Here is a 25,519-nt window from a genome sequence, read left to right on the forward strand (position 1 = left end):
TGCATTTCGGTATGATATAGTCGAACTTCAAAATAATTAATGATTATTATTAAGAGAATAAAATTTCTCTTTGTCTTTTCATACACAACTTTCTAAAAAGTTGCATTCACTATGTATTGTTTTCTATATGTTTAAATGTTTATTATTGTATATTAATATAACGTGAAATTTTTAAAAATTATATAATAATTCATGTACTATACCCCATGCATTTTTTTTAAATTTATTGATGTTTTTTAATTATAGAATTTTGGGTTTAAATGTCATGATTGAATGGTTCTAAACGTGATATGATTAAAATCTGCAACATAACCTTCATTTCAGATGTTAAAGCTTAATTTTCAATGATACGTCAATCCAGGTGTCAAATGAGCTTAAGGGCAGCCTTAAAAATTTGTTTTTTATGTTTCCATTTCCGTTATATTATGCAATTTTCATATTTTTCCTCTTAAGACGCTTGGATATGAAAAAAAAAATGCAAAAATAAAAATAAATCTGATTCACTTTGCATTTACAAAACATATGCGCCAAACTTCTTATTATTAATATTGTGTGCTTTAGAGAACTTGTTTCTACTGTTACAGTCTCATCTCTCAACATTTTCCTAGGATGTTCCAATTTGAACATAAAAGGCTCTAAAAGGCTGTATTTGAGCATATTCTTGTAGTATTCACTCTCTAAAACTTGAAGTTATGATATCAACAAATCGGGTGTACACAACTGCTGTTCAAAGGCAGTGAAAAAGTCATGCATGATATTGAAAAAGATCAATAATCCATATATTTCTTAGTATGCCTTTAAAAGTCTTGAAATAAATTTCGAAAAATGAAAAATGAGACAATTAGCCAATAATTTTTATATTAAAAAGTGTAGGATATATAAGGTGTTTAAATAATATGTTAAAGGGGAAAAAAATAAAAAAAAATTAAAAAAATGCACATAGTATTAGTAATAAATTTTAGGAAAAATCTTCTCTTATGAATTTATTTGAATGCATTGAATTGAAAATGAAAAATTTTTATATTTTTTTGGAAAAAAAGTATTGTGATATAACAATAACTAAGTTTATTAATAATACGTTAAAATTGCCTCAAAAGTAATTGAATGGTTCACAATCTAGATTTTGTGAGTACTTGATACGGTCTTAATTCTATCGGCGCGAAGCGCCGATAGAATTAATTGAAAAAATAAATTTAAATACATTGTCAGCTAAGACTTTTGATTGAAGAAATAATAAATACATTATTATGTAAAAATTGATATTATAATAAAATAAGAAGTTTGATGAAAAATTTAATCATAATTTTTAATAAACATAAATTTTATTAGTATTTCATATATATGCATCCATACATGTATTTGATATTATATCCACCGAGATCCTGTTCGTAGGACTTGCAGATAACGCTAGACTGTTTTAGCGTGGATTTTCATTGAGATGCAACTTGGAAAAAATTGAAAATCTGGATTTGAACCTTCGACCTCTACGGTCAAAAAACGGTTCCACGCTAAAACAAAATCCACGTTAAAAACCCCCCATACTGTTTTGAAGAAAAGTTTTTAATTCATATGCTGAAGATTAAGAATTTTTTTAGTAGAGTTTGTGGGCATGGGCTGCTGTTGGATAATGGGGCTTCCAATGATTGTTTGTTTCAGCCTCCTGAAGACCAAGTTTAGCCTTGGCACCAGCAACTAAAGCTGGACGAATGTACTTTGTCCAAGCGCTGTTTGATTCAGCTTCCTGAAGACCAAGTTTAGCCTTGGCACCAGCAACTAAAGCTGGACGAATGTACTTTGTCCAAGCACTGTTTGTCTCTGCATCTTGAAGGCCGAGTCTAGCTCTTGTTGAAGAAAGGATGACTGGGCGAAGAACTTCTGTCCAGTAGCTGTTCGCTTCGTTCTTCTTATGTCCAAAGTAGGCCTTTGTTCCCTTTATTAAGATTGGGCGAATTGTTTCTGTGAAATAACTGTTAGCCTCTTGTTTCTTAACAGAGAACTGCTTCTGAAGTCCTTTAAGGGAAATTGGACGAATCAACTCTGTCCAGTTGAGAGGACGCCACATTGGAAGAGTTTTATTAGTAGCAATATGATGAGCAATGATTTTAGCCAAGCGCGAAATATTGATGTGTGTTGCGTTTGGAAGGTGCTTTGGAAGTTGGAAGTTGGATTCTTGTTCTTGTAAACGAATTAAATCTTTGTAAATTGGACCATCAATTATATGTGAAGGGAGAAAGTCTTTCCAGTTGAAGTTTTCTTCTGGTGTCTGACGGAAGTAATGCTTCTGAGGTCTTGAGGGGAAATAGTGCTCTGAGTATGGAACTCTAACCACTCTTGATGAGAGCGCGAGAGCCGAGAGTGCAAATAGCATTTTGATTTTTATGTTCAGAAAAAAATTCAAAGGCGTTAGATTTTTTCAATGAAATATAGGTCTGTTATTTTGGATTAGTGATGTTATTTGAAAGGGAAATTAAATTTAAAATAATTTAGTTTTGTCATTTGTCATGAATTTGACGGACAATTGAGTAATTATCGATTAAGGCAATCAAATTGTTTATTATTGTTGAAAGACACATGTTTCATTGTTTCCTTTAAAGCGAACAGAATTCGACCGATAACATTTCTGAAGAAAAACATTTTCATACAGTCGAATACTGATAATGAAATCTTAGAATGAATCGATCACAATTTTGGAATGCCTTATTCAAATTAATTTCATGAATTGAAATTCATTTTACTCATATATTTGGTGCCCTGAGTTGATGTTGATTTTTGAGAAAGGATGCTTTTATGCAAAATAAGGTTTAAACCTTAATGGTCAGTAGGATTTTATAGGGCGGCGTCAATCGTTGCATTGTCGCAGGAAAAAAATATTTCCCTCCAAATTTGATAAAGGTTCAACAGAAAATAAGGTATCGTTCCAGATCTGGAAAAATTTAGCTGTTACTTTCAGATTAAATTAATAGAATTTATAAGCAGTTTATATTATGATTAATATATTGAGTGAGATCGGATCATGATTTAGTATTTAAGTAATTTTGGCCTTTTCAATGATTCTCCTAAAGAAAACATGGATAAAACTGTTTTATGGATCATATCATTCGATTATAATGACTCTTGAATTCAAAAATTAAACCTTTTTGTAATTTTCCATAAATTATACTCCCTCTTAAAATTGAGAAAACTTATTGAAAAAATTGAATTGAAGCTGAAAATTGTAAATTTTGATTTAATATTCAAATTTCAAGTTATAATGATGAATAAATATTTATTATAATATGCAAACGAATAGAAATTTAATAGATACAAACATAAAAACAAATTAATAAAATACAAATTATTATCTTTGTAAAGATGGCTTTCCCATCTTCTTCATATCCTTCAGTGGATCTGATTTGTTAAAGTTAAGTTGAATATCAGCTAAAACTCTTGCCAAATTCAGAGATTTCTCGTTCTTTGCAGCGCTTCTTGCAATAGAAGCCCAAGATTTGTGAATTGTTGCATCAGAAACTCCGTCATCATCTGTTTTTTCCTTCTTTGACTGTGCAATTTCGTCAAAAACAAATGGATCTAAATCATGCATAGCTTTCATTGCGTTTAAAGCTGCAGATTTTGTACTTGCTCGCCAATGATCCTTCATTATCTTCTGGTAGACAGGATAAACAACTGGATATATTGCTTGTGTGTTATCTGTGATAATTTGCAAAATTTTCAGATTCGACCAAATTCGAAATGTTGCTTCAGTAACTTTGGCATGGAGAGTTGACATTGCGAGTCTGGAATAGAGTTTAAAGATTGGCACGCACATGTATCCGAAATCTTCCGCATTTAATTGTTCAATCAAGAAATTCATCAAAATAAGGTAAGAAATTTGTTTGGACGGTCTTGATTCTGGCCAATGATGGAACATGACTCGAAGTGTCTTCTTAGGAATATCTGGATCCATTGTATAAATTGTTTCAGCAATATCCATCATTGGAGGGTAAACTGTTAAAATATGCTGGCAAGAAATGAGTGGGATGATATCTGTATTCCAAAATCGTGCCATGTAATCAGTAAGTTTAACAATCTTGAGTTGTTCATGATATAATCTCAAAATTGGTGTAACACAGAATGGTAAATCTCCTTCCATGTATTCGATTAACTTGTATGATAAATCATTAAAGAGGCTTTCGAACTGATCTGGAAAGTTTTTGAGATATTCCATATAAAATTGGAAAATTTGATCTCGTTCGTTAGGATCAGCGCTATTTATAATTGTAAGGATCGTCTTACGCATATCATGAAGTCTTTTATCTGTTGTGTTTAACTTTATCGTATTAAATAAGATTACATAGACTAATTGAAGATGTGGCCAATTAATATCAAATATGAGAGGTTCATCATCATACCACATGTACTTTTTAGGTATTGAAGGTATGCATCTTGTAAGATTTGCTGTGATCATACCATAAATTGCATTAAAGGCTTCATCAGTGAGATAATCTGGTGAGGAATTTGCAAGAGCATCACCAATTTCTTTCAAGGTATTTGTTTTGAGTGGTTTGGCTGATACATCGGATTCATTATCTGAAAAATCACAAAGAACACAACATTGCTGGCATTTCTTAATAAGTAAATCAAGATTATTTGCTGTAATTCTATCTCCAAGTGAAGGAAGTTTTTCAAATTGAACGTTCGTATGATATATATGCTTTGTAACTTCAACTGTATATAGAGCATTTGGAACACCTTCATCAGCAATTGGCTCATCGCCCTTTGGAGTTGTTGAATCATTATAATCGGTAATCGGTTTGAGAACTTGTTGATTTGTTGTATGATATGCCAATTGAGAAAGTGTTGCTGAAATGCTTTCGATTTTTTTACATGAAAGTCTTGATTTTTTATTGCTTTTATAGCGCGCAGATATCATTAAAAAAATTAGTATTGAAAACTTATTAAAATTTTTAATAAATATTTTTGGTTATTTTATAAAATGGGGTGTTTTAAAGTAGAATATAAAGATTATATTATACAATCAGATTCAATTAATTGAGAATATCGTCTTCAAATCAATTGTGAAGATTAATTTTCAAGTTATGCAATAGATTAGCTAATTAAAAGAATTCTGAAATATCTAATTTTTTATGAATTTTTAAATTCTCTATTTTATAAATCATTAATATTTGCTCCATCATATTTTAAATTAAAATTTTTCAATATGAAGTATACTCGAATAATTAAGAATTATTAATTAAATCATGAAATACAGTAATGTGTGCAAAAGCAATAAATTATTAAACGATAAACTTTTGAATTTGTTCTCAAAACTTTGGCAATTAATTCTATCCATGCTGCGGAAGGAAATTTGAAAGCATTCTATTGTAATAATATATGGAACGTCGAACAAAAAAAATGAAGTTTTTTTTCATTTTTCATTTTTCATTTTTATCGGTGTGCAGCGCCGGTATAAAATTAGTTTGACAAAAGGATCATTATGTGGCCAAATAAGATTCACCGAAATGGTAGACATTGTACAAGAACACTATAAGTCTCAAAATTAACAAAAATAAATTTTGAGAGAATCAGGAAATAAAATTTAAAAAAAATCTTACTCAGTATATATTGTACTGTAGTATTTTTTGACTTCAGCTTAAGTTTTTTGAGAGCAAAATTGCATGTGAAAAAATATGTTACTTCATTTCACCCAATTTGAATGAATCATTTCACCAAACCGCAAAATTTTCAATTGAAGTGAAGTAATATATTTTTGCGTTTTGACTCATGAAGAAAGTTCACAGATAAAAAAAATAAGTTGATTGTGTTTATGAGATGCTTATTCACCTAATTATAAGATAAGAAATAGTAGTCAAAAAAATCATGGGAAGTGACTTGATTTTCAAAAAATCATTTTATCATGACAACTCAAACTTGTTATGATCATGATCCACGCGTTCAGGCAATATATCAGGCTGGCCGTGGTGGTAATGGTACTTGCTGGATCTTAAAGATAGATGATCACTATAGAGTTCTAAAAAGACTTTTCAATCGAGATGGAACTAAAACATCTGAAATGTTTGAGAATGAGTTGAAATTCAAATACCACTCTCTCCAATATTCTATGATAACTCACAAAAACATCCTGGCGAACGTTTTAACTGGATTTTGATGGATTATATTCCAGGTATCACTATAACGAAGTTAATCAGCGGCGGTTGCGTTGGTAATCGTATTAAAAAGTTATGCATGCTCGAAATTTTCGCTGCAATTGCTTCCCAGTTGACTTTGATGAAAGAAATGGAAATAAAGCATCGTGACCTTAAACCAGACAATATTGTCGTTGATGGTGATATGATTCCTCACATTATTGATTGGGATGATTCTACAGACAGATTTTCGTTATCTATTAGTGAGCGTCACGGAACAATTCCATTTGCTGCTCCAGAAATCTTTTCCGCACAGAGAAGATGCGAATCTGATATTTTCTCATTCGGAGCTATCATGTTTAATATGATTACAGGACGTTATCCATTTTACAGTGCATACAGGACAAGAGCAGGCTTACAATCTCTTGCTGATAAATTCTCTGAACTCCAATTACCTAACCTCGCTGAAACATTAGACGTTCTTGCAGAATTCGAACAAATGGATGATTCAGAACAATACAACCATTGGCCAACGGTTGTTTCATACGTTGAGCCTATCCTTACAGAATTGATCAAAGCAGGCGCTCGAGATGACTATATCTATAATGAAAGATTCCAAAACGATCCGTTCAACAGAAAAATTTCTGAGTTGATTGAATTATGTTGCAAGCAAGAACCCGACGGCAGAATCACACCAGAGGATCTCCACGATAGGATTTATAATCTTGCAAAAGAAATTTTAACAGATCCAAATGAATTGGATCAGTACAACAAATATGGCGATTATTTGTTTTCACTCCAGCAACAGGAATATGGCACAAAAGAAATGATCGATAAAACTAAAAGGTTGGGTTTTTACGAAAATGATGAAACACTATTAAGAATCATTCAAGCAGAAAATCCAAGATTTGAAGCGCCAAGATCCTCTGTGTTTGCCGCTTTCGTTCAATCATTAGCTCCAACTAATTAGGTAAATAATTATTTTATTTCTTTTTCTTCTTTCTTTTCCTTTTTGCACTTTCAACATCATACCACTTCTTTCTTATATGTATATTTAAAATAACACTTTCATCAATAGTTTATATTTCAATTATCGTAAGAAGTGTAGATTGTTATTCTTTCAAACTGTTTCAACATTCAAATGGTAATTATATGTAATTGTTTTCTTTATATATGTATATACTTGAGTATGCAAGAGTTCGAATACAAAAAGTATTATCTTATGAAATTTCTCAAATCACAAAAGTAGAAACATTCAGAGCTGTCAAAAAAAAAAAAAAAAAAAAAAAAAAGGTATTGGGGCTTCCAGGGCTGCGCCCCTCTAGCCCCCTGAAGATGTTTAGTATAACAAGTAAGGGTCTATCGTCGCTACGTCACCAGGTCCCTCGGTCCCTCGGTCCCTCGGTTAAACCAACTTCTCTGAAAAAATGAGACAACATGACATTTTGACAACAGTCCAGGAAGTCTTAACAAGATAGAATATGAGAGAGGTCCTATAAACCGGAGAAAGTCTCATATAAACATCTGTCAAAAGCCGCTTTTTAACTTCACTTAAATGCCACGTAAGATACGTAAGAATATACGTAAGAGGAAGAGAGCATTGAAACATCCAATAGTAAGACTAACACCACAACAACAGTTGCAACAACAAATGCTGAATGACCCCACTATGTTGCAACAAATGTCAAGCAATCCTATGCTTTTAAACCGAGTTGTTGGTGCACAGAGTGGAGGTTTAAGAGCGGCACTTTTAGCGAAAATGGCAGGCTATGGTGGAGCTGCAGACGGAACAGCCTATAACCCTCAAAGTCAAATGAATTTGAGTTCACTCAAAAATCAAATAACAGATGTCAAAAAGTCAAACATAGACATACAGAAACAAATAAGTGAAAACGAAAAGAAACTAGAATATGACAGACACACAAAGAAACTCAATGAGTTAAACGTAGAGAAAAAAGAAGAAAGAAGAACAACTGAAAGAACTAAGTACAGAGGAATATGCGAAAAAAGTGTCAGAAAAAGCAGCAGAAGTAGCAAAAATGGAACAAGATGTCATAAATTTGAAAAACCATACTACTCAATATAAAATACTGAAAGATGAAGAGATAAAACAAAAAGCCCTGAAGACATATATGGATAGCGATGAGTATAAAAAAGAAGTTGAAGCAAATGTAAAGGCAGAAAAACTTTTACAGTTGCAAAACCAAACCGTACAGTATGAAAACTTAGCACAAGAAAGTAAAAATAACGACGCAGCCATGCAAAAGGCAATGAAAAGCGCAGAATATATAAAAGCTAACAATGACTGGTTAGATGCCCAAGCCAACGCTAAAGCAGCCCAGCTTATAGGGTCAATAAGGACAAAAATACAAGCGGATGAAGACAGTTCAAATGAAGCTTTAACAAATGCTGACTTTAAGAACGCCTTCGAAGCTCTTCATAGTAAGGTGAAACAAGTGAACGACTTCTCATCTGGAAAGAAACTGAAGTCTGAAGGTTTCGACAAAGAGTTAAAAGAAGTAGCACAAAATATGACGAAAATAACAGATGCAGCAACGAGACAGGCAGTTCAAAGTGCCTATGACGCCGTTAGAGCAACTGTTGTGGAAAGTCAAGAAAAAGAGTTACAACAGACCAAAACAGACCTAGTAAATGCTTTCTTAAAACGAAAAGTCAGGTAGGACATTACGCTGCAGATGGAACATATGTGCCAGCTGGTGGAACTTATATACCACCAAACCCTCCAAGAGAAGCACCTGCACCAGGACTACCTAAAACATTTACATCGTCACATGGACATAGACACAGGCATGCACCAAAACCAACACAACAACCAACAGTTCAAAACCCTGCACAACAACCACCTCCACAACCAACACAACAACCAACAGTTCAAAATCCAGCACCACAACAACAACCAAAACCAACAGTTCAAAATCCAGCACCACAACAACAACCAACAGTTCAAAATCCAGCACAACCAACAGTTCAAAACCCTGCACAACAACAACCACAAACAGAGCAAGGACATAAAAGAAGTAGAGAACAAGGAAACCAAGAATTCTTAAAAATGCTTAAAGAAGAGTGTGGTTTCCCAGATACTGTTGACTTTAGTGACAGATATAAAGAAGCTATTGGAAAGTTCAAGGATGGAAATACTGACCCGAACCTATTTAGCTTTATGGCTCAGCACCAAAACGGATATAATCTCAAACCTGGAAAATACAAGCTCGCTAAGGGATATGATTTAATAGCATATCATCCAAATGACATGGATGAATTTACTCCGAGATATTTGATGTCAGAGCTAAATGACAATTCAACTTTCGTCATGAAACGCGTAAAAAATAGAGACGGAACGAAAGAACAAAAGCTTATGAATGCGGATGACGTAGATAGGGAAATTGTTGAAAACGGTCTCGGAATATATGAAATGCCAGCAGATGAGGTACAAGAAACTCCACAGGAAGAAGTTCAGATACAACCAGACATGGAAGAAATAGTTCAGCAACAACAGCTAGAAGAGCCTGAAGGAAACGAACAAGTCCTTCCTTTGGAAACTAACTTCACAGAACTAGATGAAGATTTGGAACAGAAAAATCTTGACCCTCAACAAGAGTATGCGGAGAATATGGAATATTTCCAAGAGTCTAAAAAAAATTCGGCTGACATAGTAGAAGAATATCGAAAAATGTTTGCCGACATACAAAAGACTCCAACATCAGATGAAAATATCCAGCATAGAATGGAAGAACTGAAAAAAAATGTACACAAATACAACAACCCTTTTTACTTACGAGCATTTAACGTTCAATCTTCGGATGAACTCGGTGAAAATAAAAGGTTAAATTTCAAGAAAACATATAGAAATGAAACATTGTTTAAAGTTCATTCAGAACCTAACCAAGATGGAAACAAACCTACTTTTGTTTCTGCAGACGATGGAACTACAATGAGATGGGGTCATAAAGCTAACCCGGATAGGTGGTTCATAAACTTACAACACACAATTCCAAGAAGTTGTAGACGCAATGGAATTGAATGGTGAACGAGATATAGCTGGTATTTTAAGCGCGGCTTTAATGCCATTGAAAGATATGAAACATGCAGATATTTTGAACCAGTATGAAATGAACATGGCTGATGGAAATATAACACCTGACGTTCTAGAACATTTATCTCAAAGAACTACACAGAACCATAGAGATGGTATATTTGGTGAAGAGTTTAGAAAGAAAGTTAGGGAGAGAGAAGGAAGAGAACCTATTGTACATGACCTTGCAAACGAAAGTTTACAAAATGTCATAAAAACTTACTTTGCAGACAATGAACTGAGAAGGGATGAATATTTAAGAAAACTCAAATGGACAGTACCAAATGAAATGTTAGTATTGAAAAACATGTTCCTTGACAAAATAAAACCAACTACAGAAATAAACGACGCAAGACTGAAAGATTGGGTAAAAGCTTTCCCATTCACAAAAGATATAGTTGGTAACATGGAAAGAAAACCAGAATGGCTACAAAAACATATATTTGGAAACGAGCTTATTCCATATGGACAGGCACTGTTTGAAGCGCTTGAACCGGAAACTCAGGAAAGAGTCATGCAAACAATACGCGAAGACTCAAATACAGACTATGACAAACTCTTTCTAGGATATAGGTTACCTGAGATGGGCGACCAGAGCCAAAAGGCAAAAAGGACATGGGAAATTTGCAACATACTAGATGAACATAATGCAAAGATGCAACAACTTCAAGCAGAGGGCAATGAAGGAAAAAGAAGAGTTAAAAAACTCAGTCAGGAAGAAAGTAAAGCTTGGTTCGAGTGGGTTCTATTATGACATATAAATCCAACTATTCTATATTTTTACTCATATGAAATGTACGCCGCTCAGAATATAACGCCAACAGTTTTGGATGCCATGAATGGAAATTTTCCGAATGGTATAACGAATGCGACAATGCCATTAGAAGGTCAGAAATAGTTCCTGGAACTTACGAATATACAACTGCTGTTTCTTATGGAAACGTAGGTGAGTTTGGAGAAGGTTCTTCAACAACAGTAGATATTGCTTGCGACAGGTTTCATATAATTTCTATTGACAACTCTTTCTTATACGTGGAACAAGACATTGAAATAAAACCTTCTGCCAAGTTGTCTGACAAGAAAGGTTGCAATGGAATTTTCTATGTCGGATACCAATATGCTCCAGAAGTTTTCATGGGATATAAGATATATTCTAACTCTGACTTAGTTCAAACAGTAACATGGGCAAACTATGAATGGTTCGCTTTGAGAAAACTCAGTACAACCACAAGCTAGAGAACAAACAGACCAGTATGCAACTATTGAGAAAATAAGAAGACTTGACCCTAACGTTCCAGGAGTTTATGTTAACCTTTCTGGACAAACTGCAGCAGCAGTAACCAAAGTAAAACTGAAACTTAGAGTTCCTTTGTCATCTTTCCTCATCTTCAGGTTTTTAAGATACTTGCCAAACTGGGCAGGAAAAATTTCTATCGAACTTACTCCAAGCAAAAATAACTTAGTCATTGCACCAACACAAGACCCATTCACTCTTACAGAAGTAGTGGGAACAAATAAAATGTCATTCGCCGACTTTTGCAAAAACAAAGTTGACTTAGACTTTGGTTTCTCAAACCTCAACACTGAAGTAAACTATTATTTCAATGCTGCTGGAGATGCTTGGGACCCAGTTAAGTTCACATGCGAAAAATTTGAATGCAAGAGAATAGAAAGCAGACTTGCAGTCTATATGTTGGACCCAGATATTTCAAATGCTTTAGCTGCCAAATATATTGCAGTTCCACTTATGTTCCCTATACACCAAATATCTGTCAAAGACTTTGCAGGTGAAGTTGGAAACCAAAGTGCTGACCCAGGTGCAAGAACAGATATTGCTTTAACAACTGCAATGAAACATGCAGATACTATGTTTGTACTGTTCAGACGAACTATAAATGACTATTCTTGTTTCTACAACCCCGGTATTAAATATCATATAAACATAGATGGCAAATATTATCCAAGAGAAGAATATTCTACAGTTGAGGATATGAGGTCATACAACTTGACATTAGATGCTATGAACTTTAACAACAACTTCACAACAACCATTAACCCTGAAATGCAAAGTTCTATTATGCCATATGTGAAAGTATGGACTCATACAGGAGGTCAAAAAAACTCAATATACAAATGGAGACCGTTCAAACTTTTGGCTTGGCATTCCATTTGCTGACTCAGAAGACTTTATGGGTGGTATTTCAACTGTTGGTACAGTTCAAATACAATATACTGGTGACAGAGACGGTCCAGATGAACTGAGAGCAAAGAAGTTTACAAAACCAATAGCACTTTTCACGGAAGATGCTCTTTTGAAGATTCGTTCGATGAAACCTGCTGGGGCTCCTCAGATTGGCATAACGACAGCTTCCATCGAGCAGATTTTGGCAGCAGGTCAGTAAGTTGTTCTTGAACTGACTTCTCTCCGTCAAATATTGACAGTACGCCAGTTTTGACATAAAATTGTATTATAAACTTACCTTTAGAAATATCTGTAAGTTTTGTTGTTATATTTTTGTCTGCTTCAAGAACTTTCACCATTTCAGTTATACCAACTTTCTTTGCTTTATGAAAATATTTTGGTTCAGCAAAGACTGCTATTCTATAACATTTTCCATTGTTTGTATAAAGAACTATTCTGTCAATGTATTTGTATTGTTTGTGTGTGTAAACTTTGTTTTGCTTCAATTCGAAGAGATACTCAAATACGTCCATCTTTTTATTCTAAGTAAAATGTCATTTCCGAAAAATAGAAGCGTAAGTGTTTCAAAAGGTTTAATGGCGGTGGCAGATGTGAAGTTAAATTCACCAACTCAAACAAACAGTCAAAGTGTTGTTGTCAATGTCAAAGACAGAGATGTTGAAGTGGGGAAACCATACGAAGACGAAGATGGTATAACAATTGTTCCTGTAAAAGAACAACCAACATACCCTGAAGTTAGCAGAGACTTAAGTTCTGTTGCAGATATTCGAAATGACTACCAACAACTTAAAGACAAACTGAAAACTCAGGAGAAGATTTGTCAAGCTTTGGGTATAATGTTAAACTTGGTCGAGCACAACCCTGTAAAAGTGAACTCATATGTCATCGCACCTCATGAAGTTTTGAAAGAACTATTGAAACTTTTGACAGAGGCAGACGATATAAACATCAAAGAAATAGAACCCGACATTGCTTGCTGTGGTGTTTCATATAATGTCATTGACAAGATATACGTTATGAAAGGAGGTGAAACGTTGAACTTAAAATATAGTTTCCCAGACGTTATAAAAATATTTGACGACCACAACATTTCATTAAAATTTATTTGCTAAGTAAAATGGCAGAAGACATAATGGTTTATACTATTACGACTAAAAACCCTGAGTCATATAATTCTATAACAACAAACTTACAAAGTCCTCAAGGACGATATTGTAAACTAACCTTAAACACGATGACGACTAAAGCCTGTTTTGCTCTTTTGACACCAGAAGACTTTGTTGTTGTGAATGGTAAAAAATACTTCTTTGAAGATACTTACTCAGATATACCACCAACAGGTTTTGTTGACTTATTTAATACTTTAAGGACGAGTGTAACATGTGCTGCAACTAGAGCAGGTTTCATTATGTTTGGATGTCCGACTGAGTTTACTATAAACGATATGAGCTATAATACAAAACTTATTTCTGGTTTTTACTACCAACAGTTTCTATAACAGGAAAAGGTGTCATACAAGGAATGTCTATTCCATTGACATTAAGCACACCAATCTTATATATTGTTTCAAACTTAGGTTCAAAGTGTTATTCGAATGTCGACAGAAACTACTATGACCAAAAGATACTCATGCGTATAAACAACACTTTCTCTGCTGGTTTGCCTATTGTTCATTCGAATGCAGAGTTTTCAGCTTTAGTAAACTCAAACACTTTAGCAAACATAAACTTAACCTTAGTTGACGCAAACTTTGTTCCTGTAAAACTTTTATGTCCTATGTATTTGTCAATGACGGCAGAAAGTTTCGAATTGGAAGATGCAACTGGTGAAAGTATTGTACTACAAACAACTTCAACAACAAATAGCTCAAGAACAACAAATGCAACAAATAGCTCAAGAATAAAAAATATTTTTTTTATTTTTATAAAAATGTACAGAATAGATGTTTCAGATTTTTATGACTTCCAAGCATTCAGAAATATGTGTCCATTTCGAGACTATAACAAAGCAGTCGAGAATTTGAAACGTTTAGTCATTTATGTTGACTCTGCCCCAGAATGTTATGTCATGAAAGAATGGGATGTTGTCTTTAACAAACCAAGAGCAACAATAGTTTCAGAACAAGAATGTAAACAGAAACTTAAGAAAATAAAAGTTGTACAAGTTGCATGAAGATGTTAGATGCTTGGGATATCTTATTGTCAAAGTTAGAAGATTTTTCAGTTCGAGGTATAAAGTTCTATACACCTTCTCCAAACTTCTATTCTATCTTACTGGATATAAATACGAACAAGTAGAATGGAAAGAAAATGTTATAGAAGCTTGGTTAGACCATGTCAAAAGAAATTATATGCAATGGAAACGAAAGAGTCTATGATAATCTTATGTTGGTTTGCAAAATCTTACAACAACCAAGTGCTAAAAATGAAACTGCTCTCATTATAATTGGAAAACAAGGAACTGGTAAGAACACTTTCTTTACAGATATTTTGTGCAAACTGTTAGAAGGTTATTCGAATCCGAATATGACAAACTTAGAAAACATCTGCGGTAAATTTAACTCTTCAATAGAGAATATGAAACTTATAGTATGTAACGAACTTCAAAGTATAGATACAAAAAAAGTTTTTGAACTCAGATGCTTTGAAGAGTCTTATAACAGACAAAGTTGGAGTTGTTGAAAGAAAGTATAAGACCAAAGAGTTTGTGAAAATGTTGCAAACTTCATTATGGTTTCAAACAACGCCGTTCCGATGAAGTTAGAAAGTTCTGACAGAAGATATGTAGTTGTCAGAACGTCAGAAGCTCATATGCAAGATACAGAATATTTTGACGACTTAGCAGAAACTTTGACACCTAACTTTTACAACCACTTGTTCTCATATTTCATGACATTAGATATTTCTAAGTTCAATCCAAGACAAATTCCACATACCGAAGAAAGACAAACATTGTTAGAAGCAAACAAGAGTGTTTATGAACTGTTTATAGATGAAAACGACTTTGAGTGTTTAGATGAAAGGTCATTGTACGATGAATATAAACAATATTGCCAAGAGTATGGTTATATGGCAGCTTCTAAACGTACATTCTTGGCAAATGTCAAAAATCTTTTAGATGTTCAGAACGGCGTATATACAAAGAAAAATTTTTCTGAGTAAATTTTATAAAAAATATTTTTTTTTATTTTATTTGAAATGTACGCTGAGTTTGTTGGAAAGGACCGTTGGGAAACTTGTTTGTTAGATGAGAAATATGAAATTCACTGTTGTGAGTCATTTGAAGTCAGAAACAAAGAGACAAAAAGAGTTTTAAGCGGATGGGAGGGAAATAAAGGATATGCTATTATGAGGATGAGTGGGAAATGCTATTTTAAACATGTTGTCATTGCAACTCATTTTATACCGAATCCTAACAATCTACCTTTTGTAGACCATATAAACCGTATAAGAAACGACAATAGACTTGAGAACTTACGTTGGGTTACTCGTTCTGAAAACAATAAGAACAGAGGCAAATTTGGAGATATAGTATTCGAATTTGTCGACGAACTAGAAGATGAAGCAATTGAAATTACAGACTATGGTAAGCATACGTTTGAGTTTTACTACTATAGCGAAGAACAAGACTCTTTCTACTTTTATACCGGCGTAAACTATAGAAAATTACAAGTATATTTTACTAAGGATGGCTGTGCTCATGTAAACGCTAGAGATACAGATGGAAAATACGTTCAAATACTTCTTAACAAATTCAAGAAGCTATATGGCATACCATTTTAAAACGTTTTTTATAAAAAAAATATTTTTTTATCCGATAGAAAAGATGGCAAAATTCATCTCAGTAAATAAGTACATGACAGAAGTCAAAGAAGAACTAGACCCATTCGCATATTTGAATGTTTACTTCTACCATTTTGAAAAGTCTACATTTGACAAAGTTTGGAACATCGAACCATTAAGTTTGCTATTGTGACTAAAAATGGTGCGAAATTTGAAGACTTATACATTGACGGTATGTTGACAGTCAAAGAAAATTTTGACAGAAAGTTCTCAAAACTCGAAGAAGGTAAAGCATACAAACTTGTTATACTTATGAAACCAAAGAAGACAGACGACTATGAATATTATGAGTCTAAGATAGTTGAAGTTCAAGGTAAATTGGGTAAAAAGATTTTAGAGTCTAAGCCAGTGTTTGCTCCTAAAGAGGAAGAGAACATTGACATTGACCCAGAAATGTTCTAAAATAAAAGTTTATTTTTACATGTCAAATTTCTTTTCTCTGGAACTGGTTCAGGTTCTTTCTTCTCTTCTTCTACTTCTTTTCTTTCTTTTCTCTCTTCTTCTTCTTCTCTGGTGGAGTTATGTCAAATTTGGCGCAACCATTATTTATGTAAAAGTTCTTTGTCCTTTAATAGCTCATCTATTCTGTTTTCTATTTCATCTTCAAGAACAGCGCATGTGTCTTCTTTGCATTCTAAGAACTTTTGTTGGACTTCATCTTTCCAATCGGCGTCATCTCTGTCAACAAGTCTGTCATTGACAAACTTAAAGACTTCTCTGCTTAATGTTTTATGGTTCTTGTCATATTCCCAGAAACAGAACTTTAGAACAATTCCCCTTTCTTGTTTACACTATGTAAGATTTTATGGTCGACAGATGTTTTGCTGTCAAAAAGTTTGTCTCGAATATAGATAGCGAAATCGCTCGACATTTTCAAAAAGATAAAAATTTTAATTTTTTAAAAATATGTTAGAAAAAAAGTTTGCTGACATTGAACAAGAAATTTGAGAATGTTTTAAAATAAGAACAAGAGGAAGTTAGAAAATGCTCAGATAAAGCCTATACATGACAAGTTCTTATTGCTCAGAATGGTATAACAGGTCTAATCGCACCACCTGGGTCGGGCAAGACTTTCACTTATCTTAAAATGGCTGCACAACAACAAGAACTAGATGAGAAGAACCCATTCTATGAGTTAGTAGTCATTTGTAGTACTTCTGGTCAATTTTGACCAAACCGTCAATTCGTTCAAAGATATTATAAAAAAGTCTAAGTTAGTATGTATAAAGGTACTGAGTTGTTAGATTGGATAAAGAAGTACCAAAGAAGAGTTTTGAAGTACAATGCTATAAATGAGTATGTCAATTCTAAGTTTAAAGACCCAAATGAGGAAATGCAGAGAATATTAGAGAAGAAACACTTCAGAAACAAACAGAAAGAGATAGAATACATTTCGAAGAAATTGCAATCTTACGATTGGAAGACTTACCTCACAGATGTCTTCTTATCTTAGATGATTTCGCCTCTCATCCTTTGTTAAAGAACAGAGAACAAGATATGTGTCGAATTCTTAAGAAGCTCAGACACTTCAACATCTCTGTTGTCATTTGTGTACAGACAGCAAAGAGTTTAAGTAAGGATGTTAAAAGAATACTTACTGATATCATACTTTTCCCTGGATTGTCCGAAGACGATTTCATGGAACTTATGAAAGAGTCCATGGCAGGTAAGTTTGACAGACATGAACTATGGGAGAAGTACAAAGTCATACAAGACCCTCATACTTCTTTCAGAATTCACATCTACGCGAACAAAGTTCAAATTGTAAAAAGTCAAGCTTGAAAAATAAAGAGTTCATTTACTCTACTTGTTTGAAGTTGTCAAAATACTCTGTTATTTTTTTTCCTTTAACAATGGCAAATCTTCTTTGAAGGTAAGTATTGTACAACCTTTCATATCATAGTGTGTTTGAGGTAACGTATCTTGAACTATTTGTTTCACATCTTCATTTGGGGTCATTGAAATCGGTAAGTTTTCGCGATAGAACCAATTTCTGTCAGATTTGTAAATCTTAGCTAAGTCGTAAAAGCTTTTGTGTTTCTTCTGACTAAATGCAACATAACCATATCTCTGTCTTCTTCATTTTCCATCTCTTCAGTGTAAATCATATACTTATAGTTCTTTTCCTTTCCTTTTGGTACCGAACGTGGTATTCTTTTCTGTATGTTTTTGTCTTCTTTCATCATATCTTCTCTCTGCTTTGTACAAAGTTCGTCAAGTAGCATAAGTATGTAGATTGCATAACGAGGTGAAGCCCACATTGCTATTGAACTAACTAGGAACTTATGAACATATATACCTTTTAGATGTGATGGTAAGTTTTGTCTGTCTTGGTACATCTTTTTAAGTTCTACATGTTCAAACTCACTGAGGAGTTCATGAGTGCTATTTAATTCAAACCAATCTTGTGGTTTCATAGTATCTGGAGCAAAACATGCTGTCAAAATACTTTGCATTTGGTACATATCGTCTTTGACCGAACGAATGAGACGGAGTTGTTTGTTAAACTGAACCCATTCATATTCTTCATTTATAGCTTCATGGACTATAACTGTTGTTGTGTTCTCTGTTGTTGACATATCTGTCTTTACATACAAAATAAAAAAATAAATAAAAATAAAACTAACTTTATTTTTTCTATCTTAAGGAAATTCATGAATTTTGTTGCTGAATTCAATAAAAATAATGTTTAGGTGAAGAGGTGAGATGTCACCTGTTTTCTCACCTCTTTTCTCACCTCTTGAATTTTCATGATTTCATCGTAAATGTTTTGTCAAGACTTCTTCGTAAATGTTTTGTCAAGACTTCTTCGTAAATGTTTTGTCAAGACTTCATCGTAATGAACGTAAATCAGACAAAAATAATGTTTAGGTGAAGAGGTGACATCTCACCCGTTTTCTCACCTAATTTTTCACCCCAGTTATTTTTTAAATTTTGTGAAAACTCAACGGTTTGACACATGCCCTAAAAATTATTTTACTCAGAATTTTGTTGCTGAATTCAGCAAAAAATAATGTTTAGGTGAAGAGGTGACATCTCACCCGTTTTCTCACCTAATTTTTCACCCCAGTTATTTTATAAGCGTTTTACATGAATTGTACGATGTATATTTGAAATCCTAAACAGTTTTGTAGCTTCTATTTCTTCTGTCAGTACATCGAATGTTTTAACGATACCGAAAGTTTCTTTATACTTCTTCTTGACGTCAGATAATAGGAAATCTTCTGCTGTTGGATAGTTTTTGTTCAGAAATGCTAACATATCCATTTTATTTTCTGCTGGTTTTTCTGCTTCTTTCTTTAAGTCTGCATAGTCGTTTCGCATACGTTCTATCTCTTTGACGGAGTAGTTATATTTCCTCATTGCTGCTTTACATTTAGAACATTGCGGATTCATTTTTGCGTTATATTCTGAAACCTTACCTGCTAAAACAACCAAGGCGTCAATTGCTCTCTTCATCTCAAACATAGCGGGTCTTATCTGTTCATTCCATACCTTACCCCTACTATCTTTATCTCTTATTTCCCATACACATTTTGCAACTAATGAAACAAAGTTGTCGTAGGTCTTAAACTCCCCAGATTTATATATGTCAGAAATATTTTTATATACCATGTCGCAGTCTTTGTCCATAACTTTGTGGTTGCAATGAAATCCAAGGAATTCATAATTTACCTTTCGTATGAACTTCTTTATTTCTACTGAGTCAGTAACTTTAACTTCAATTTCGTCGAATTCAGGAATAGTGAGTTTTTGTTGTTGGATTTCAGGAAGTTTAGGTAGATGGTCAATAATATCCTGCATTTCATAAAGATATTCTTCATTTGTTTCATCTTTCGCACTACAGTCTAAATCTCCTTGGAGAAGTTCTTGCTTTATCTTCTGGATTTTTGTTTCGAAAGTATATGAAGAAGGAATGAAGTTTTTCATCTCTACCAACATAGATGTTGGATTCATGACTAACGAGTTTGGTGCTGTAGTTGTTTGAAGTGTTGTTGTGCCGATTGTTGAAATCATATCTTTTATACAAAATAAAAAAAATAAAAAAATAAAAAATAAAACTAACTTTATTTTTTATTTCGGGAAAATTCATGAGGTGAAAAAACAGGTGAAAAAAGAGGTGAGATGTCACCTCTTCACCTAAATTATATTTTTGCTGAATTCAATAAAAATAAATGGTTCATTTACTCACAATATTTTTGTACAAAACGACCCCAAACTTTTAACTTCTTTTCTGCAGCTTCAAATGCTATCTTAGCGAGTTCATATTCTCTAAATTCTCTCTTTAAATCTTCTTGTTCCCATTGGTCTAGTTCGTATGGAGAGTCTCTATAACCAGAACATATCTCACGTTCATGTTCTATTTGTTTTTCATGCATTTTTCTAACTTCTTCTTCGAACAAAGGTTTTGCATTCTCTACTGTATCTTCAAGTTCTTCTTCATCTAATTTCTCATGAACTTTCTTGTCTATGGAGTCCATAATTTTTCCAACTGCTATGCAATATTTTGGAGAAGCCCACATTGCTATATAGTTTACAAGTCTTGGGTCTACATACATTCCTCTAACCTGTTTGATTTCATCAGGAATTCCTGCATGAATTTTGTATAAAAAGCAACCCGCTGTTTTCCGCGGGTTGGTATATTCTTCACAAAATGCCTCAAAATACTCTTCCCAGGACTTATTTTCCAACAACCTTCTAAAGTCCTTCCTAAACTGCTGACACATATTTGTTGCATTTATATAACCATCCTTGTCTCTACGTAAGACTTCAATACCGTTGTAAGTGCCTTTTGTGAATGTTTCGCCATTAGATTTGTTCGTGAACGTTTTTGCTTCGACTGACATTTCTGTTCTTACAATAAAAATAAAAAATATTTTTTGGTGGGACGTCGGACATTCGTTTGTGGCTTAACCGTCGGAACAACGATAAAAAATCTCGACAAAACATATACGATGAAGTCTCAACAAAACATTTACGAAGAAATCATGAAAATTCATGAAAATTCATGAGGTGAGAAAAGAGGTGAGAAAACGGGTGAGATGTCACCTCTTCACCTAAACATTATTTTTGGGTCATTTACGCTCATTACGATGAAGAAGTCTTGACAAAACATTTACGATGAAGAAGTTTCGACAAAACATTTACGATGAAGAAGTTTCGACAAAACATTTACGATGAAATTCATGAAAATTCATGAGGTGAGAAAAGAGGTGAGAAAACGGGTGAGATGTCACCTCTTCACCTAAACATTATTTTTACTGAATTTAGCAACAAAATGAACGAGGTCAGGATGTATGTTGCTGAATTCATTCATAACACCCTTTGTAAGCTCATAAAATGCTTGTTTTGAGGTCGAGCCACTTTTGGCTCCACCGTATTCTTTCAACCTGAAGCATTTAATATATGTAAAAATATATTGTTTTAAAATGGTATGCCATATAGCTTCTTGAATTTGTTAAGAAGTATTCGAACGTATTTTCCATCTGTATCTCTAGTGTTTACATAAGCATAGCCCGCCTTAGTAAATATACTTGTAATTTCCTATAGTTTACGCCGGTATAAAAGTAGAAAGAGTCTTGTTCTTCGCTATAGTAGTAAAACTCAAACGTATGCTTGCCATAGTCTGTAATTTCAATTGCTTCATCTTCTAGTTCGTCGACAAATTCGAATACAATATCTCTTAATTTACCTTTGTTCTTATTGTTTTCAGAATAAGTGACCCAACGTAAGTTTTCAAGTCTATTGTCGTTTCTTATATGGTTTATATGGTCTACAAAAGGTAAATTGTTAGGATTCAGTATAAAATGAGTTGCAATGACAACATGTTTAAGAAGTGTTTTCCACCCATCTTCATATCAGCATATCCGTCATTTCGCTCCCATTCGCTTAAAACTCTTTTTGTCTTTTTGTTTCTGACTTCAAATGACTCACAACAGTGAATTTCATATTTCTCATCTAACAAACAAGTTTCCCAACGGTCTTCTCCAACAAACTCAGCGTACATTTCAAATAAAATAAAAAAAATATATTGTTTTAAAAATAAATTGTTTTCAAGAGTTTTCTACGATGAAATTCATGAAAATTCAAGAGGGTAGAAAAGAGGGTAGAAAACAGGGTAGAGCTACCCTTCTACCCTAAACATTATTTTTACTGAATTTAGCAACAACTTTCTCTCAATTGGAGCTGTAGCATACTCTTTGCGTAAGCGGTTCAGACCTTCTTCGATTTGTATTGGAATTGGTAGTAATTTGGATTGAGATTGGAATTGCTGGAACTGAGGTGCAGGGGCTGGTGCTTTCGGTTCTTCTGGATTGAGATTGGACTGGGTTGGTGGGACGTCGGACATTCGTTTGTGGCTTAACCGTCGGACCACAACGATAAAAATCTCTGCTCCTAGCAGTACTGCTACTGACAGTAGCAGTACTTTTACTGACAGTAGCAGTACTTTTTCTGACAGTAGCAGTACTTTTTCTGACAGTAGCAGTACTTTATCGTCGAAAACCCTCTCAAATTTTCCTTTTTACTGCTCCTAGCAGTACTGCTACTGACAGTAGCAGTACTTTTACTGACAGTAGCAGTACTTTTACTGACAGTAGCAGTACTTTTTCTGACAGTAGCAGTACTTTTTCTGACAGTAGCAGTACTTTTACTGACAGGAGCAATGGTCGAGGTCGAACCTACCGACGAGGCAATTTACCTAATTGAAATTAACGAGCTTGTTAAAGACTTCCTCAGGCAGAATGTAAAAGGCAAGCTTGTTAACTGTTGGATAACGGGAAGGGCTGCCTTGAATCTCGAGACTTCGACTGGAATTCCAATTCAAATACCAGACGGGACAGCCTACGACGACATAAAGCAAGCAAAGAAAGAAGCTCTTCTCAAGTTCTTTGCCAAGCGTCCTTGGATACAACTTCCAACCAGAGAGAACCCTTTCCCAAGAATGAGCCAAATTCTCAAGGGTCTCCTTCACTTCTCGGGTCAGCCGTTCTACATAACCTGTGAAGGCGACATCCAACCAGTTCAGTAAACCTTAACGTTTAACTTCACTTTTTTATGTTTTTTGTGAAAGTGTCAAAAATAAATTGTTTATTTCATGCAATGTTTTATTTCTGTGCCGTCTTCAAGTATGCCCCAATATTTCCTTTTCGATATTACATGAACTTCGGTGAAAATTTTGTCCAATTTAAAACAGCCCATCTTTTCACCGACCATTCCCATTTCAATGAGTTTGTTATACCCTTCTTCGTTCGTCATGAGCGCGTCAATGTTCTCATAGTATACCTTCACTTTGGATTTAACCTCTGAGAAAAATTTGTTGTAGTTGTCAAGGACTGCCTTTGCGAACTGAGGATAGGACCAATGTTCGACAATAGGTTTTACTGTGGTTACTAAGCCACCTTGACCTTGAGTAAATTCGTATTTCAAAACAAAAGGGGAGAACCTTTCAACAAAGTTGTCGACCTTCTCATAGTGTTTACTCTTCATCGCTTGAGGTTTCTTAATGGAATATCCCCATGTCGAATTCATAAGCAATTTGAGTGTCATTGCAAGTTTGGGGTTTGAAGCTTTCCTAATATCATACAGTTGTTGTATGACTTTTCCAACTGTATAGTTCCTTCCCGGGAACTCACCATCTTCGTTTGGAATTCCAGTCGGGATATATTGGACAAACCTCATGTACGCAGCGTTAAGGTCGACATAGTATATCTTTTCATATGAGTCGAACTTATCGCATCCAATTGGTCCAGTTTGTGGAAATTCAAGTGAGTCTCTTATCTTTTGAGAAACTTCTCCTGTTATCTCATAAACATCGTCAAAGCAACCTGTTTCATATAAAATCTTCTGACCTAACTCAGATGCTCTCCAATACAATTTGACGTCGATTGGATGTCTCAATGGAAGTTTGTTTATAGCATCTTGAAGTTCTTGCAACCTCATTGGAAGTTCTTCTGGTTCAGGTTGGTATCCGAACAATCCAACTCCTTTTGGAATTGTGTACTTCTTTTGTACTAGAACTTTGTCTGGAACAACTTTTGGTCTTACTAACAATGAAAAGTTTGTTTCGTCTTTTGGTACAAAAGTTTCTGTCAGCTTGTCATCTGGAATTGGTTCCAACAAGCCTTTCTCGAAAAGAATGTTTACAGCTCTGACAATGTTGCACTTGCCTTTTCCGAACAATGGGTTTGTAAGACTTTCGTTCAACATGAAGTGGTTGTGGACAATTACAATCTTCAACCATGGTAAGTCTTTGTCAACAACATAGTCGTCATGTGAAGAACCTTTCTCAGTCGGAATGTTAACTCGGATATTCACATTTGCCAACGGTGCAACTTTTGCCAATTGACCTCTGAGAATGTACCTTGTCTTCACACATGACTCAAGATACTTCATTTTCTCATCTGTAACAAGACCAGAGTTCCTGAGACATGTAAGAATGCAAGGTTCATTGACAATTGTTTCAATTGAATTGTAAATTCCATACCTTGTCAAGTCAATGTCAGACTTATTTCTGAAGGGGAAGTATCCAGCATGTTGTCTGACTGCTTGAGGGTTAGGTTGGTACCATTCGAACTTGACACTTGCAATTCCTTCAATTGCATTCAAAATGTCTGAGTCGGAGTCAACCATTTGTTCTCTCTTTGTAGTCTTGAAAGCGTCAAGAAGTTGTGCGGCTGTTGTGACATTGCCATGCGCATAGTATATATGACCATCCAAATCTGTTATGGTCAATCTGAGATTGTATCCTTTCTTATTTCCGTCTTGTATGGCAGCAAGTACACCCATGAAGCCTTCTTTGTTCTTTCCTTCGTCAAAGTTTACTGTAAAGGTTCGACCAGATGTAATTTGACTTCTAACTTCACGGTACTTTTCATATGCATATCTTGTTCTTTCCATGGGAGCATGTGCATCTTCACCTTTTCCTTTTTTCCTTCTCAAAGGATGCAATTGTTCGTCATGTTTCCAGTAGAATCTGGCAAAGCCGTCGTGTCCTTCAACTTGAGGTTCACTAACATCGAAAGGCATGTTCATAAGACGTTCTTCTTCTAACCTCTCTAGTCTGTTTGGATAATTGGCACGTGCGGTTTCTAAGTCCATCTCGTAGCGAAGACCAGACAGTTTGTCATAGACTTTTATTGGCTTTCCCTTCCTATATTTAAACTTCTTCGAAACTTTCCAACCATATCTTTCTAACTCTGCTTTTATTCTAGCAGACCTTCTGTCCATTCTATACGGGGGCATTTTTATAAAAATAAAA

General features: G+C 34.2%; 11 protein-coding genes and 7 pseudogenes across 18 annotated transcripts, besides 1 other annotated feature; 9 read left to right on the forward strand and 9 right to left on the reverse strand.

The window, feature by feature from the left end:
• Window positions 1–1,212: 1,212 nt before the first annotated feature.
• TVAGG3_0964910 (uncharacterized protein) lies at window positions 1,213–2,507 on the reverse strand (the record flags this gene model as incomplete). Its single annotated transcript, XM_001325391.1, has 1 exon — window positions 1,592–2,368. The coding sequence occupies one exon, from the start codon at window positions 2,366–2,368 to the stop codon at window positions 1,592–1,594; it is 777 nt and encodes a 258-aa protein (XP_001325426.1).
• A 700-nt stretch (window positions 2,508–3,207) lies between these two features.
• Window positions 3,208–4,969, reverse strand: TVAGG3_0964920 (protein phosphatase regulator protein; the record flags this gene model as incomplete). Its single annotated transcript, XM_001325390.2, has 1 exon — window positions 3,338–4,909. One exon carries the CDS (start codon window positions 4,907–4,909, stop codon window positions 3,338–3,340), a length of 1,572 nt encoding a protein of 523 aa, XP_001325425.1.
• Window positions 4,970–5,900: 931 nt separating this feature from the next.
• On the forward strand, window positions 5,901–7,095 carry TVAGG3_0964930 (protein serine/threonine kinase protein; the record flags this gene model as incomplete). Its single annotated transcript, XM_001325389.2, has 1 exon — window positions 6,145–7,092. One exon carries the CDS (start codon window positions 6,145–6,147, stop codon window positions 7,090–7,092), a length of 948 nt encoding a protein of 315 aa, XP_001325424.1.
• Window positions 7,096–7,677: 582 nt separating this feature from the next.
• On the forward strand, window positions 7,678–8,029 carry TVAGG3_0964940 (protein of unknown function, DUF4106 family; the record flags this gene model as incomplete). The annotated part of the gene is made up of 1 exon (XM_051253539.1): window positions 7,678–8,029. A coding segment is annotated over one exon (352 nt), but the record flags the coding sequence as incomplete, so codon positions are not given.
• A 2,124-nt stretch (window positions 8,030–10,153) lies between these two features.
• Window positions 10,154–10,969, forward strand: TVAGG3_0964950 (protein of unknown function, DUF4106 family; the record flags this gene model as incomplete). The annotated part of the gene is made up of 1 exon (XM_051253540.1): window positions 10,154–10,969. The coding sequence occupies one exon, from the start codon at window positions 10,154–10,156 to the stop codon at window positions 10,967–10,969; it is 816 nt and encodes a 271-aa protein (XP_051079114.1).
• A 93-nt stretch (window positions 10,970–11,062) lies between these two features.
• Window positions 11,063–25,519: part of a mobile genetic element that runs on past the window's edge.
• TVAGG3_0964970 lies at window positions 11,350–12,617 on the forward strand (annotated as a pseudogene). The gene has a single exon. A coding segment is annotated over exon 1 (1,268 nt).
• On the forward strand, window positions 12,994–13,530 carry TVAGG3_0964980 (protein of unknown function, DUF4106 family; the record flags this gene model as incomplete). The annotated part of the gene is made up of 1 exon (XM_051253541.1): window positions 12,994–13,530. The coding sequence occupies one exon, from the start codon at window positions 12,994–12,996 to the stop codon at window positions 13,528–13,530; it is 537 nt and encodes a 178-aa protein (XP_051079115.1).
• Window positions 14,587–15,579, forward strand: TVAGG3_0964990 (annotated as a pseudogene). Its single transcript has one exon. A coding segment is annotated over exon 1 (993 nt).
• Window positions 15,616–16,200, forward strand: TVAGG3_0965000 (His-Me finger endonucleases family; the record flags this gene model as incomplete). Its single annotated transcript, XM_051253542.1, has 1 exon — window positions 15,616–16,200. One exon carries the CDS (start codon window positions 15,616–15,618, stop codon window positions 16,198–16,200), a length of 585 nt encoding a protein of 194 aa, XP_051079116.1.
• TVAGG3_0965010 lies at window positions 16,244–16,662 on the forward strand (annotated as a pseudogene). The gene has a single exon. A coding segment is annotated over exon 1 (419 nt).
• Window positions 16,678–17,131, reverse strand: TVAGG3_0965020 (annotated as a pseudogene). Its single transcript has one exon. A coding segment is annotated over exon 1 (454 nt).
• On the forward strand, window positions 17,348–18,042 carry TVAGG3_0965030 (annotated as a pseudogene). The gene has a single exon. A coding segment is annotated over exon 1 (695 nt).
• On the reverse strand, window positions 18,059–18,839 carry TVAGG3_0965040 (annotated as a pseudogene). The gene has a single exon. A coding segment is annotated over exon 1 (781 nt).
• On the reverse strand, window positions 19,336–20,277 carry TVAGG3_0965050 (organellar and viral DNA polymerase type B; the record flags this gene model as incomplete). The annotated part of the gene is made up of 1 exon (XM_001295482.1): window positions 19,336–20,277. One exon carries the CDS (start codon window positions 20,275–20,277, stop codon window positions 19,336–19,338), a length of 942 nt encoding a protein of 313 aa, XP_001295483.1.
• On the reverse strand, window positions 20,445–21,107 carry TVAGG3_0965060 (uncharacterized protein; the record flags this gene model as incomplete). The annotated part of the gene is made up of 1 exon (XM_051253543.1): window positions 20,445–21,107. One exon carries the CDS (start codon window positions 21,105–21,107, stop codon window positions 20,445–20,447), a length of 663 nt encoding a protein of 220 aa, XP_051079117.1.
• Window positions 21,685–22,267, reverse strand: TVAGG3_0965070 (annotated as a pseudogene). The gene has a single exon. A coding segment is annotated over exon 1 (583 nt).
• On the reverse strand, window positions 22,385–22,609 carry TVAGG3_0965080 (uncharacterized protein; the record flags this gene model as incomplete). Its single annotated transcript, XM_051253544.1, has 1 exon — window positions 22,385–22,609. The coding sequence occupies one exon, from the start codon at window positions 22,607–22,609 to the stop codon at window positions 22,385–22,387; it is 225 nt and encodes a 74-aa protein (XP_051079118.1).
• On the reverse strand, window positions 23,350–25,488 carry TVAGG3_0965090 (DNA/RNA polymerases family; the record flags this gene model as incomplete). The annotated part of the gene is made up of 1 exon (XM_051253545.1): window positions 23,350–25,488. The coding sequence occupies one exon, from the start codon at window positions 25,486–25,488 to the stop codon at window positions 23,350–23,352; it is 2,139 nt and encodes a 712-aa protein (XP_051079119.1).

This window comes from Trichomonas vaginalis, chromosome I (assembly GCF_026262505.1).
Source record: "Trichomonas vaginalis G3 chromosome I, whole genome shotgun sequence".
Taxonomy (NCBI): Eukaryota; Parabasalia; order Trichomonadida; family Trichomonadidae; genus Trichomonas; species Trichomonas vaginalis.